Raw genomic sequence first — 15080 nt, 5'->3', positions numbered from 1 at the left:
GGTCTGCTGTTGTGTTTTTATTCTCTGATGTTGGCATCACAGCTGCAGAAATGCTGAGGACTTTATAGTATATCAAAGTAAATACAATTGGTTTTGAGCTTTGTCACTTTACCTGTTTTATAAATTAAAATGATCAAGATAACCATCTAAAAGAAGAAATAAGAATTTTATTTTATGTTTTTAAGAGTCCCTGAAGATGAAGCCTGCTCCAATGCAGACATGTAGCACCCACCTAGACCAGACCAGGGACCCACACCCCATGGCACTCCTTGATGGCAGCACCCACCCCCAGCAGCCTGACACAGACACACACACAAAAATGATTTAGGAACAACTCAAAAAAACTCACTAGATCCCAAACTGATCAAGTATCTGTGGGGTGATCCACAGAGGCCCCTCCCCTCAACCCACAGGACCCAAAGGCCCCCCACTAACACTAACTGTTGCCAGACACCACAGGACACCCTCAGAAGGCCCATGTCCATTCTCTGAAGAGTCCCAGCTCAACTGTTTCGGAGGCATAAGGGAGACCTACACAATATTAGGAAGGTGGTCATAATGTTATGCCTGATCTGTGTACATCAAGTCATTCAGTGCATTTTTTTGCTCAAGAGCAATATTCCTACAGGAGTTGTTAGTACTGTATTGATGATGTGTACAGTTTATGCACTGCCTGGCCAAAAAAATAGTTGCCACCTGGATTTCACTAAGCAAATACACTTTACATACACTGTGTTAAAAGACACATAAACCTTTTTTCCTCGCTGTCTGAAGTTAAATCAGACTAAACCTCTCCTGTTTTAGGTCAGTTAGGATTACCAAAATTATTTCTATTTGCTAAATGCCACAGTAATGAGAGAGAGAATTTCTTAGATAATTTTTTATTACTTTCTTCAAAATCAGAAGTTTACATACATTTCCTTAGTAGCATTGTCTTTAAACTGTATGACTTGGGTCAAACGCTTTGGGCATCCTTCCATGAGACATCATTTTCACACATGGATTAGCCACCACAGAGTCCAGACCTTAACCCCATTGAGATTCTTTGGGATGTGGGGGAGAAGGCTTTGCATGCTGTAATCAAAGCTAAAGGTGGTCCAATGAGAATATGACCTTCTTTTTGGTGATGATTTTATTTTTTTTTGTGGCCAGGTAGTGTGTCCAACCTTTACCAGTTCTCACTCAGGTTGGATTTATTTCATTATCTTTTAAATTGCCTTGTCAACACCTGGATTTTCTCTTGAGGATCAATAAAGTATTATTAAATAGTGTCTGTGGAGTGAGCGAGGATCTGAATTTTTTTTGGATTCCTTCAAGTTTCTTGTCTTTGACTGAAATGTCAAATGGGGATCATCCAGATTCTCGCAGTGGCTGTATTCTCCTGCAGGAGGCAGCACGACTCCACAGAAAGCACTCTGGCGAGTCGCCTCTGCGTTTCCGTCCTTTCATTTCCACTTCTGTGTCTCTTCTTCCCTTCCTCTCCTTATCTTTCATCTCAGTCGAATCTCTTTTCCCTGATCAGTTTTGGGTATTTTGCTGATGATCGAGACAGAACAGATTGATTTGCAGAACTGATTAATGCAGAAGGGCTGCAGACTTTTGGTTAATTTACATCCTTAAATGTGTGTGAATATTATCTGAGGGTGTGTTATCAGGGAGCTTCAGCCGCCCCTCTGCTTTGTTTTTTAGGTCACTTTTGCACCAACTTCCTTAAATCAGTCTGAAAGCAGCTCAGCTCTCTAAAATAGAAACAATTAGTGCAGGCTTGACATTCAGCTCCTTCTTTTCCCTCTCTCTTTCTTTCTTTTCTGTCCTTTCAGGCGTATTTTTCCCATTCATTTGAGGAGAAGCAGGCTGTCTGTGTGAGTCCATGCTATTATATTAGCTTTACCTCCTTTATTTCTATTATATTACATTATACCTGGTGTCATTCAGTCTAACACATAAAGAATACATTTATTTTAAAAAGTTAAAACAATAGCAGCAGTAAATCACAAAGGAAAGCAAATATAACTGTGATCTACAGAAACGTAAACTTAAGGTAGCCTATTATATTTTTAATAACTGAGGTAAAGATAACTGAGGAGAAGAAAAACAGCAAAATGTCTCTGTTTTTATTTTAAAACAGATGTAAACAAGCTAAACACTGTTTTTCCATCTATTTAAAGGAACAGCACAACATTTTGGAGAAGGATGCTTTTTGTTTCTTGTATTCAGGGCTGTGGCAGTGTGCAGCTTTAAAGAATCAGCCACATCTGGTGCCACTGGATCCAGAGATGGGGCTCGTCAACAGGCAAGGCAGGGAACTGTTTGGGTTCCCAGGTCAGAAGGGGGCCCTTAAGGGCTGGTAAACTTTAAACTACAGCGGTGGGAATGTACGTTTTCAGTGGTGGTAGGAGGCCTCCCCACCTGATAATACGCTGAACATTCAATCCCATTACATGACGTGTTCATGACTCAGAAGTACAACAACATGAAAAGAAGTTATCACTCTGGGGGCAAGAGGAAGAACAATAATGTTTTTGCTTGGATATCGACTCATTATCTGAATAGATTCCATTCAATCGTGATTAAAGATATTTTCAGTTTCAAAACTATATTGCTAAAAATGAAAACTAAGGTTGTCGTTCCTTCCAGAGGTTTTTGGTATTTTTACAGTATTTTCCCAGTGTTTCTCATCTTTCATGTGTCTTTGTTTTTGTCAAGCTCTCCTCTGCTCCCAGAGTTGGTGCTCCTGTCATGTTCTGGATCTCCCTCAACGTGCACTAATCTGTTGCACAATCTCGCAAGATTTGTCGTGCAAAACCAGTCGCACGAGACAGCAGCGAGATTTCTAACGAGGGGATACAGTAAATGGTGTGTATCTAAAACATCGGTCTGGAGATTTTATGGATCAGTGTCGAATCTTTCAAGTCCAGATCTGAATTTGAATTTGAATCTGAAAACCGTTTATTTAACCCAGCCTTAATATTGACACTAAACATTTGAACTTTTTTAGGGCCTGTTCATACAAGTGTGAACACCCCCAGGACGCAGTGAGATCGCATTTGACAGATTCGCATCACATTTGGGGTCTGTTTAAACCTTGCATTCAGATCTGGCTTTAGGTACGTGTGTTCAGACCTGGCATTAACATGTGTCTCTAAACCACTAATTAATATTAAACAGAGAAAATAATCACTATAAATATTTAGTCTATATAAACTGTTGGCTTGTGTCTGTTGACCTTTTGCAATGTTTGGAGCGTGCAATGTTTTTATTATGGATTTAAAATATACAATAATAATAGTAATAAACTGTACAATTTTGACTTTTAATTTTACAATGAAATTAGATCTATGTGTCTCAGACTATTTAAATCGAAATTTGTCTCTGGGGGATGAGGCCAGGGAGGGAACACGTCTCATCTATTGACATGGGACCTCATCAACACACTGCTGCCATGGTGACAGAGAACACACACACACACATACATGCACGCACGCACGCACGCACGCACACACACACACACACACACACACACACACACACACACACGGTATAAATGTCTCCCATGGGACATGGGATCAGAGTGGTGGGGTTTAAAGGACATTTCCAGCCACAGTGTGGAACTGAAAGAGCAACGACACAAACCCTCGCTGCTGTCAGACTGTGTCAGAGTGTGTGTTTGTGTGTGTTTCATGACTAAGCCCACACACAAAGAAACAAATGACATCCCAGACTCCTTCCTGCTGCCTCAGCGAACACAGAGTGTTTGACTGGAGTCACACTTTGATGCTAACGAGCAGAGAGAGGAAGCGTCAGAAAGAGGAAACTAAAAGCTGCTCTGATCGGCATGTTTATGTCCACCGTGCCTTTAAAACGGCCATAATGTGGAGGGCAATGTCCAGTGGACAAGTATCTTTAGAATTATTTTCAGCATATCTGGAGCTTTTTAGTCTCTTTTAGCTCACAGGTTTTGTTTTGCTTTTGATTTGCTCTCTAGCTTTCCGTTCACTTGCACTAAAGCTCATCCAACAAACACATTTAGTGTCTGTCCAACAGAAACACATCTACTCGGCTGTCTGGAAACACATTAGTGATTATTTTAGTGTGTTTTATGCCTGTATTTTCTAAACGGTCACACAAAGACAACATGGTGTTTTCATGTGTGCAGGAAACATTTACTTGCATTTGATGTTTGTGGAGGTTCATAAGTTATACAGTAGTAATGCCAGTACGATGAAGGCAGCGTTTGCTGGGCCTTTGGAAAAAATGTCATTTTACATGGATTACAAACAAAGTGGATAATAACATTCATTGGTCGGCAGTAAACTACACTCCAGAAACAATAACACATCTTTCAGAAATGTTACAGAAGCTCATTGCGTCTAGCGTCATATCTATCATTGCTAATCATATTATTTATTGATTGTGTCTTGCAAAAGTATGTGAATCCTTGTTTTCAGATTCTTGTGTGACCCCCACGTGCAGCAATAACAGGAACTAAATGTTTCTGGTAACTGCTGATCAGTCGTCTACAACACTTTGGAGGAATTTTAGTCCATTCCTCAGAACAGTAGGACTTCAGTTCTGAGATGTTGGTTGGTTTCCTCACATGAACTGTTTACTTCAGATCCTCCCACAACATTTCTCTTGGATTAAGGTCAGGACTTTGACTCGGCCGTTCCTAAACATTCATCCTGTTCTTCTTTAACCTTCTCCTGTAGATCAACTTGTGTTCTTTGTTGTTTTGACCCTTTTTATCTTCAGGTTCTGCTCACGGACAGATGTCCTGACATTTTCTTTTAGCATTCTCTAGGCCGTCCTGGCCCAGTTGCAGCAAACCAAACCCAAACAAGGACATTACCACCCCCATGTGTCATGGAGGGATGAGGTTCTGATGCTGGAATGCAGTGCTGTTAAATCAATGAATTCTACTTTGGTCTCATATGTCAACAAAACATTTTCCCAGTAGTCCTCTGGTTGTCTATGTGATGTTTAGAAAGCTGCAGATGGGCAGAAATGTTCTTTTCGGAGAGCAGTGTCTTTGTCCATCACACTATGGTTATTCAGTGTTCTCCCGATGTTGGATTCATGAACATTAACATTAGCATCACATTAACATGTGAGAGAGGCCTTTAGTTGCTTCAAAGTTTCCCTGTGTTCCTTTGTGACCTCTCTGACTAATATGCATCTTTCTTTTGGAATGATCTTCATTGGTGGATCACTCCTGTGGAGGGTAACAGTCGTCTTAAATCTCCTCCATGTGTTCTCAATCTCTGACTGTGGATTTGTGGATTCAAAACTCTTTAGAGATGGTTCTGAAACCATTTCCAGCCTAATGAGCAACAACAACTCTTTCTGAGCTCCTTTGAAAGCTCCTTAATTTTAACATTGACAAAAATAAATGTAAACACTCACATGAAACCATCAGCAGTGAACAAATGAAATAAAACCCTCACAAAAGATTCATTATTATTTTTTTTTTCTCGTTTATTACAGGAGGCTTTTTGTTTTATATACAGAGACATGTATTTGCAAAATACTAAAAAGTATTTCAACTCAAAGTACTAAAAATTATATATATATATTTATATATATTCATAATATAATTGTAGTTATTATTATTGTCTCTAAAACACCAGGGTGGGGTCACTGAGGCACGGCTTTCGCCTCCTTTACACAAGGTTTCACCGGCATCAGAGTGGCACTGAGGTCGGAGAAAAGCCTTGTAACTTATTTGTCAGTTCTTTTGTTTTTTTTCAAGACCTTTATCAACTCTATTTTAGAGGATGTTTCAGTTTAATATCTGAAGTTACAAAGCTTCCCCTCCTCCAACAGTGTTTTCCAGCAAATAACACAATGAAACAATTTGTTTCAAGAAACCTCTTATCTCCAACTTAGTGAGTTATATTTTTGAGCTGGGGGTGTTTGTGTTAGCAGCCCCATTATGCCCGAAAGTCAAGTGAGTGTTCCTAAATGACGTTTCATGAGGCGTCGGCTCCTGAAAAAGGCAACTTTCTTGAGATAGGAGGTTTCTGTGGGACTGATATGACGCTGGAAACGTGGTGGGACCACATCGACGGCCGTTGTGAAACCAGTGTAAATGGGGCGACAGTGGTTTAAGCAGTGAGAGGATGACTGGAGAAACCAAATCCTTTGACGACGAAAAAATTCAAAACATCATTGGTATTATTGTCCTCGTACTGTAAAGAAGATACAGCATCACTCACTGCCAGTTCACACAACTGTTGTATTGCATTTATCACACAGTTAATAGTAACAATAGTAATAATAATGATCAATGAAACCACTTGTTTTCTGTGCATTTCCTGGATGTTTGTTGTTTTGTTTCCACGAAGATGACAAAGCAGCTTTTGGTTTTTAAACAGGGGGACAAAGGCAGGAAGGAGCGGAGATTCTCAGTCTCAGAGTCTGTGTTTTAACACCCCCCCCCCCCCCCCCAAACTTACTTTGGACTCTTCCAAATCCCTCCGTAGCACCACGTGGTCTGACCCACAGCCGATAGCAAAGGTGGTTGCCTTCCTACATAAATAATAGTTTTCATTTTCTAACAGTATTTCCTGAAAGCTTTTGAGATTAAGGACAGAAAACAAAAAACAAAAACCGTCAGACCAGTTTTTGTTTCCTGCTCGTACATTTTGGAGTTTCCCAGGGTTTGTCTTTAACACCTTGTACAGTTTAAAGAGAATGACGTTCAGGGACAGAGAGCTGAAGCTGGTCTTTGTTTTGGAGCAGCTGACTGTCCTGATAATGACGAGAAAGGTTGGCTTTTTTTGTGCTCAGTGCAGAACAGAGTCTGAGGTCCAGATTCACTGAAGTAGCTCTGAGAGAGGGCTGTGCTGAAGAGCATATCAGTGTGCGACATGGATGTATTAAAAGAGACAGATAGCTGCTGTATGTCACAGTTGGCCAGCTGTATCTGCAGGTTGCCATTGCAAAAGAGGCATCTGTAAAACCTGTTGTGATGAAATAGTTTCAGGCTGTAATCTCTGTGCTAGACGGGGATAGATAGATGGTTTATAGCCATAGCCACTAAACTGACATCAAAGAATTACCGGCAATGATGCCTCACATCTCCTGTGTCCGGACCGAAAAGTTGCATTTGAACACACCACAGACTGTCTTTGCCCAGATAGCTGATCTACACTTTCATTCTAGATGATCATGTTGTTGTGGAAATATTTGTGGATTTTGCCTGAAAAGCGCCCGACTAGTGCCCACTGTGTGGAACACATCATCAAAACTAGGATCAAAGACGCTCACCAACAAGCTAACTAGCTTGGCGTGCCATGGCTCTTTTAATGCACAAATTATCCTTGGTCCAGCAGGTCTATGCTTCCACTTGTTGTGAAAATATTTGTGGATGAAAAACGAGAAGAGCCTTTGTGGTTTTGTTCACTTTCGTCACTTCCTGTTTTTCCTATAGTGCTATGGGCCTCTAAGCTGAACAGCCAATCAGAGTGAAGCTAAAAAGCTGCATCAAGGGTCAGACTAAACACACGGGAAAAATGTCCATTCACCGGCCTGGACACAGACATAATAAAAGGATTCCTAAAAGCTCAGAAAACGAGTTCATTTCTTCTAATACATCCATGTTGTTTGCACTCTACGTTTCATTTACAAACGCACAATTTCAGGCTGGTACAAAGAGTACGGGAATTTATGTTGAATTCTTTCTCTACCAATGCAGACTTGCAGACTTGAATCTAGTGAATCTGGACTTTTCTAAAAGCGTCACCAGCCAATCAGCTCTCTGTGCTGTTTGTTCGATTACATAATATGAGGAAGAGTCACAGCGGAGGGCAGGGGGGTGGGGACTGTGAACCATAAGAATCAGTTCATCAATCAACTAGCCAAATGTTAAACCAATCAAACAACCAATCGGTTCGTCGATCAATCAATCAATCAATCAATCAATCAATCAGTCAGTCAATCAGTCAAGCACATTATCAGTCAAAGGGAAAGCATGACTTGGAGCGGGGTTCATGTGTAGCAGGCACACTCTGGGTCTATTGCTACTGAAAACAGCCCTTCAGCACAACTGCAACCTGAAATACGCCTCGCAGCAGTTCAGCAGTGTCTTAAGTATGTACCTATTTGTATGGTTATCTATTCTCAATAGAATCTAGTAGAAATAGGGTCCAGACGGTGCCAGTAAAACCTTTTTTTTTTTTTTCCTTTTTAAAATGAAATCTAGTAAAGCGTTTTTTTTTTTTGTTTTTTTTTTCGTAAAGATCCCTCAGGTGACCACGACAACAGAGACAGAGAGAGAGAGAGAGGTGTTTCAAAATATTGGGATCGAAGCAAATGCTGTACACGCACACTTTGACACTGAATAAAAATCAAGAGGCAACGTTGCCTCATGCCAGCTTCATGTCAGCGTATTTGCCTGGAAATCCACAAAAACACACCGTCAGTGCTGCATCAGGAGGAACCAGACTTCGCCGGATTCATCCAATGCTCAGAGTGTGGCTTTGTGGTGTTTTCCCCAATGAACTCACAGAAAATACAGTGAGAAGAAGCTTCAGTAAAGTCAAGCGTTACCTAAGAATTCACTTAAAAGGTATCAGCAAACCGTTATTGCTTGACGCGTTTTTTTTTTCTTTGTTTCTCTGTGCAAAATAGATAAAGAGCCGTCTCAATCGGCCTCCAACTCTCCTCCAGAACACAGCCAACACGTGCAAAAAAAAATTTAAAAAATGTCGATAAAATAAAATAACCAGAAAACAAAGTCAATGAATAAATAAATAAATAAATACATCAAGCAGTGTTTTTGGATTTGAAGGGTTTCCTTAAATGTGCTGAATATAAAATCTGAATCACAGAAAAAAAAAAATTTATTTTGGGTTTAACAACACCAGAAGGGTTCAATTTATCTTCTCACATTTGAAATGAAACACTTCAAATCGTCATTCAGCGGAAGAGTGAAGCGGAAAAGCTTCTAGTGTCCTGGAAAAACCTGCACAGCGGCATCCATACATGCTGGTTTTTGGAAAGAGTAACTATGACTTTAAGAGTTTGGTCTGAACCAGCTCCTGACTGCTGTGGTCAGCTGATGTTCTACATTCAGACATGGATTCTTTCGCCGCAGAAAATAGTCCTCATGTATTATTTACTCCTGTTGTGAAAAATTATCGCTGCTTTAGAAAATAACTGAGCCTTCTGGAATCAAACATAGTACAGTTAAATTGTAAAGTCTTTCCTTTCACATCAACTCAAGTTTTCTTCTGATGCTTGTCAATAGGAAGGCAGAGCCATTTTAGTGTAAAACTACACAAAAAATTGGGATTTAAAACATCTCCATCAATGTTGTCTCTGCACAGACAATCAGTTTAGTTTTTGTCATTTTCCAGGACACTGAATCTTTTCATCAACTAAACACGGCGAAATCCTAATGCTGATGTTCTGAGCTGATTGTCGCACTCCGGTCCGGTCCAGTCCGATCAACACCTCAAGCACCTGAAGCACATTAAGCTTCGAGGATCGGGGTAAATTCTCAAGCCAAACTCAGACCGGACAGTCTGATAATAATTAATGACAGCGGATGATTCATCCAAAAGTTGGTTAAGTCTAGGGAGTCTACTTGTCTCAAAGTAGCTGTCTGGATATTCTGAAGTGAGAAGCTTTGAAAAACAAATGTGTCAGTGTTAGCCTGTAATGAAATATCTTTTAAATTATAGGACTATTTTTTGCTCTAGACTGACGATTCTTCATTCAGTTTAACTCAACTTTGACAAAGACATATTTTTTTCCAAATCCCATGGTAGATCAATGATCTATTAACCTCCAGTTTTAGTCATGCAGCACAGTTACTGTTACGCAGCACGAATAGCAGTCAAAGTTTATTCTACTTTAAATCTGGACTTTTTCACAAATCACCCGCCGATCAGCAAATAAACTGACGGCCATGAGGATGTTCACCGCCGAGGCAAAACACGTGCCAGAAGAGTTCGGGATCTTGTAGAAAATTTTGCACTTGTATTAGTTTTTGGTGTTCTCGCAAAGTGTTTTCAGAAGAAAATAGACAAACTCATCCCAGACTCTTCCTCAGTGCACCTTTGCCCAGGCATGGTAAAGTGACAGCACATGTAAACTCAAAAGTGCAAAACTGCCAACAAAAAAACAGATGAAGTTGCTTTTCTGGTTTCCTAGATCTTTTTTTGTTTGTTTTCCTTCTTCTCTCGTCTATCATAACACAGTAGTCCAGACACTTCTTCTTTGCGAGTGCCAATCCAAATAAGAGAGACTGCTTATTTTTTCTTCAACTTACTCTAAAAAATATAAAAAATGGTAATAATTGTTCCGCTATTAAAAGACTGGTAACATCAACAACGTTATACTTTTACTACGAAAACATCTTTTTAAATCACGTTGTCATTTTCCCTCCTCTCTCGAGTCTCAGTCAGTCAGAAAGCCGTCCAGCGTTAAAAGTGTTTAGGAACACAACCAGGAATACCGTCTCTCTCTCACTGCCAAGCATACTCTGAGAATATTGATCAAACGGTGGGAAGGCACAAAGCCCCCCAGGCCTATAAATGATGGATACATCTGTGATATAGTTGCTCTGTCTCATCTGAATGCCTGAGGCCAGAGACCAGTCATTGTTCCAAACTTTCATCTTAAGTCAATGCGAGAAACCCGAGAAGTGGTTCTTCTTTTTGTCAACAAAGGCAGTTGACTTGACGGACGGTGGTTTCTCCCTCGAGTTTTTCTGTTTCCCTTTAAGAAACTCTGCCCAGTTGAGTCCGGGAATCTCCACAGGGGACAGGAAATAAGGTTAAAGGTAGTAAATATCCCACTTTGTTTGTTCCTACTCGACTCTTCCTGTAGTTCCTCACTCATAGCTTCTTTCTGCTGCTGCTTTAGCGTTCCTCAGCTCAGCTATGGTACATTCAGTGAACAAAAGAACAAACAGGCTTAACCCAAAATGAGAAAATCCTCATTTGTTACATTTTTTTGCTTTTGCGTTACGGACCTGCTTCCTGCTGTCTGTCAGGGTCGACCACAGAGGGTGATTGTTCGCTTTGCATGCTGTCTGCCGTGTCAGCAACTGTTTCTGTCTTGATGGCGAGGGGGTGAAAGATTTCGGATGTGGCTCGCGTCACACTGTCGTAGGAAGGCGGAGATGAGGTGGAGGAAATTGTCTCGGAGCGCTCCATCCCTAACAAGCTTGAGCCATAGTTCTCCCTCATCATGGCGGCAATCAGGCCTTCTTTCTCAGGCGCGTCCTCCCCAGATAATACCTCGCCGCCTTCCTCAGCATCCTCCCCTCCTGCATGCCGAGGCGTGGTGATCTGGCGGTACAGGTAGGAGGCAGCCTTCAGTTGTCGCCTCACCAGGTGTCTACGGTAACACCTCTGGATGATGGTGGCGGAGACTTCTTCCTGTTTGCGCCTCAGAGTTGTGGTAATGGGCTCATAGGAAATCTTGGACGGGTTGGCCATCATGAACTTCTCCTCCATCTGCTGCTTGAGGGCATCCATCTCCCCCGACTCACCCAGGACGCGTTTGGTGAAGGCAAAAAGGATGTCTAGGCAGTGGATTTTATCCCCACTGACCATTGGCAGGTCCATAGATATCAGTTTGATCTTGTTAGGCTTGGCGATACGCAGCGGCTCTGACAAGGAGTCGGCAAAGTCCGACAGTTTGGCGTACTCGATGAACTGCGTGGCCTCTGGGTCGAATTTCTCCCAGACCTCGTAGAACATCTCAAAATCATCCTCGCTCAGTGGCTCTGTGCTCTCCTCAGTGGCCACACTGAAGTTCTCAAGGATGATGGCGATGTACATGTTCACCACAATTAAGAAGGAGATGATGATGTAGGTGACGAAAAAGGTGATGCCCACCGACGGGTTCCCGCAGTTCCCCCTGACGGTGGTGCCGGTGTGGGGGATGTTGGGGTTGCACTCCTCGGGGGAGTTGTTGAGGATGGGGCTGAGCAGGCTGTCCCACCCAGCAGAGGTGGTGATCTGGAACAAACAGATCATACTGTTTCCAAATGTCTCAAAATTAAACATGTCGTCAATCCCCGCCTGCCGCTTCACATAGGCAAAGTTGGCCATACCGAAGATGGCATAGATGAACATGACAAGGAAGAGGAGGAGTCCGATGTTGAAGAGAGCAGGAAGGGACATCATGAGGGCAAAGAGTAATGTCCGGATGCCCTTGGCACCTCTGATGAGGCGCAGAATGCGTCCAATACGGGCCAGTCGTATCACTCGGAACAGTGTTGGTGACACAAAGTACTTTTCAATGATGTCAGCAAGCACGATCCCTGAAAGACAGATGAAAAAATAGAGATGTAAACCATGTGTACAATCACACCAGTATAGACATCTGTATTATTAAACTGCAACAACAACAAAAATGGATTTTTAGTCAACTGGATATTTAATTATTAATTCTGAGTACAGTTCCTGTTCAGAAATGTTGAACTTTTGAAATAAATTCTATTAGTTTCTTTTGATTCATTGTTCTGACTCTCTGGCTGCACATACTGGAAGCTGCAGAAACTTGGTGTTTTGAGGTATGGACACACCAATAACGGGCAAAGAAGGAAGTCTCCTGTGTCCTGACAATTGACGAGAGCCAACGACCAGCTGGTACATACGTTCTCATGATCATGCTGAGCAGCTGATCTACACGTTTTTCATTCTAAAGTCTAGGTCATCCTGTTCTTGTGGAAATATTTGTGGATTTAAATGTTCAGATGAGGTGAAATACTTTTATTTCTTCTACACATCACTTCCCTTTCTACTCTTACATCAGTTCAACCTGCTAAATCAGCACAAAAGCTACCAACCAACCAACAGCCTTCACATTCATCGGCATCATGGAGCCAGCTCTGCAATGGTTAGCTGAGCAGTGGGCAGTGAGCTGTTACACATGTCAAATCAATCAAATTAAACAGCTGTGTATTGAGGCCCGCAGACTAATTACAAGTTGTTTGTTTCTAGTTAGTAACTGATCAATTTTTTATTAAATTTCAATATTAGTTCTTAGACATATCTTTACAACTACCAGCTTTAAAGTGATTGTTTCACAAAGACTCTGACAGAGTCTCGTCTGGAACTATTTGTTGCACCACCCAAAATCGATCAGCTGATTAGATTTTCTTTTATTTGACATTCCTGAGAGTTACATCATCTAAAAGCTCCTAGTTTAGATGTTTCAGTCTTTATGTGGCAGCTCTGTGGTGATTACGAGTTGACTGATTGGTTCTGGAGTGCTGAGCCGTCTTTCCCCTGAACAGCTAGTCAAACACTGTAATTCATCCATCTTTTCCTTGTTATCCGGGAATGATAAACTTGGGAGAGGAGAGGGCCTGTCATCTCACACACACACACACACAAGGTTGTATGGATATCTTTGTGAGGACTCTCCACTGACATAATACATTTCTTAAACCTTTACCCTTAACTTGAACCGAAACCTAATTCTAACCCTAACCCCAGAACCAAGTCTCAATCATCCAACAAGACTGTGAAAAAGTAAGGACAAGTCCTCAGTTTCCCAAATTGTCCTCACTTGGATGGCCTAAAACTCATACTGGTCCTCAGAAAAATACCTGTATAAGAAAACACACACTTCTATCTTTCACTCGTCTTCCTGTGTTGAGTTATTGGTGATGGAAGGGATGAGGAGGGGGAGTTTAGAGGGAATCACCGTCTCATCGTACATCAACTCAGTTCCATCACACACACACACACACAGACCTGTAACAGGTCAATCATGTTTGATTTGTCTCCTGGGACCGCCCTCTGGCAGCTCTGATTGCTGCTGTTACCTTCACCTCCCTCAGGCAGCTTCATCGGAGCGCACACCCAACACACACACACACTTAATTATACACACACACCGTCTTGTCAAGCTAACAGAAGGAACAGCCCAACACGAAACATGAACACTGATAGCTGAATTACTAGCTCAGGTTGTCCACTCCTGTGTGTTTTAAGCGTGTGTGTTACTGTAATGTGATCATAGGACCTTGGAGCAGGCTGAACATGAAGGCCACACGGAGAGTCTGTGTTGACAGATAACTGTCAGGCAGACAGTTATCCATATGGACTGATCACATTTCTATTAATATCCTCCTATAGATAATTTACACAAAACTAAGTGACACTAGAAAAATGTCCTCTCTAGAACATGCTGATTTTTTTTATACTCTCAAATATCTATCAGTTAAGTTCGAGAATTTAACTGAGGAAATGGAGAAAAATAAAACGATGTGAATATCGACGATCGAAGTTTCCTGGAAAGAAGAATGAGTGTCAGTCTGAAATAAAAAGCTGGAAACGTAGCTCTACCAATATTCAGAACATACGTCATAAAATCTAACTGTAAATATTTACTAATTATGAGGTACATGTATAAAGCATTGCAGCTCAATTTAAGAATATACACCGATCAGCCACAACATGGTCTCATTACAATGTTATTTTCCTCTGCTAAACCTCGGTGCTAGCATTTATGTGGACGTTACTTTGACTTGTACCACCACCTGAACATTGTGCAGAGCAAGTACACCCCATGGCAACAACAAAAGGTGTTCCTTGTAGGGGTGTCCCAATCATTGTCAGGAAATTGGTATTGGGGACGATTGCAGGCATTTTTAAATTGACCAGATCGGATCAGGCTTCAGCCAAGCCTGATCTTTTGCAGTTATTTGTTTTATTTCTGCCATAAACCAAAACCACGTCCATATAGTGTCAAAATGTAACATGGAATGGAATATTTTGGCGCTGGGTCAAAGCTGTCAAAAATAGAAGAAGAAGGAGGAGAAAATATTCCAGAGAGGGTTACAGAGTTTATGGCGTTGGATGACCAGAACATTTCTGGAGTAGCCAAGGCATGAGCTACCCTCTCCACACATTAACTTTGACAGCCCTATTTACTGGGCCAAATTCAGTCGCAAGGTTCACACTCTAGGAGAATACAAGGAAGATAAGAGAAGCCTTTAGGAATCTACATGGCAGGACATTTACTTTATTTAAGAATGGATTGGAACTTGGATTGGTTGACAGATTAGAATTGGACCACAGACAAAAAAAAAAAAACTTGATCAGGACGTC

The 15080-nt window shown here is 41.4% G+C and overlaps 1 protein-coding gene across 1 annotated transcript in view; it reads right to left on the bottom strand.

The window, feature by feature from the left end:
- Positions 1–10755: 10755 nt before the first annotated feature.
- Positions 10756–15080, bottom strand: part of LOC311503439 (sodium channel protein type 3 subunit alpha-like) — a gene marked incomplete at its 5' end in the record, with an annotated part of 157899 nt that continues 153574 nt past the window's right edge. Inside the window, one exon of the mRNA XM_084566154.1 lies at positions 10756–12280. Within this exon, the coding sequence (XP_084422280.1) occupies positions 10974–12280 (1307 nt within the window). The 3' untranslated portion in view covers positions 10756–10973. The remainder of the gene's footprint in view (positions 12281–15080) is intronic.

This window comes from Chelon labrosus (assembly GCF_963514085.1).
Source record: "Chelon labrosus genome assembly, chromosome: 18".
Taxonomy (NCBI): Eukaryota; Metazoa; Chordata; class Actinopteri; order Mugiliformes; family Mugilidae; genus Chelon; species Chelon labrosus.
The sequence above is the reverse complement of the archived record's forward strand: the minus strand, read 5'-3'. Positions and strand labels throughout refer to the sequence as shown.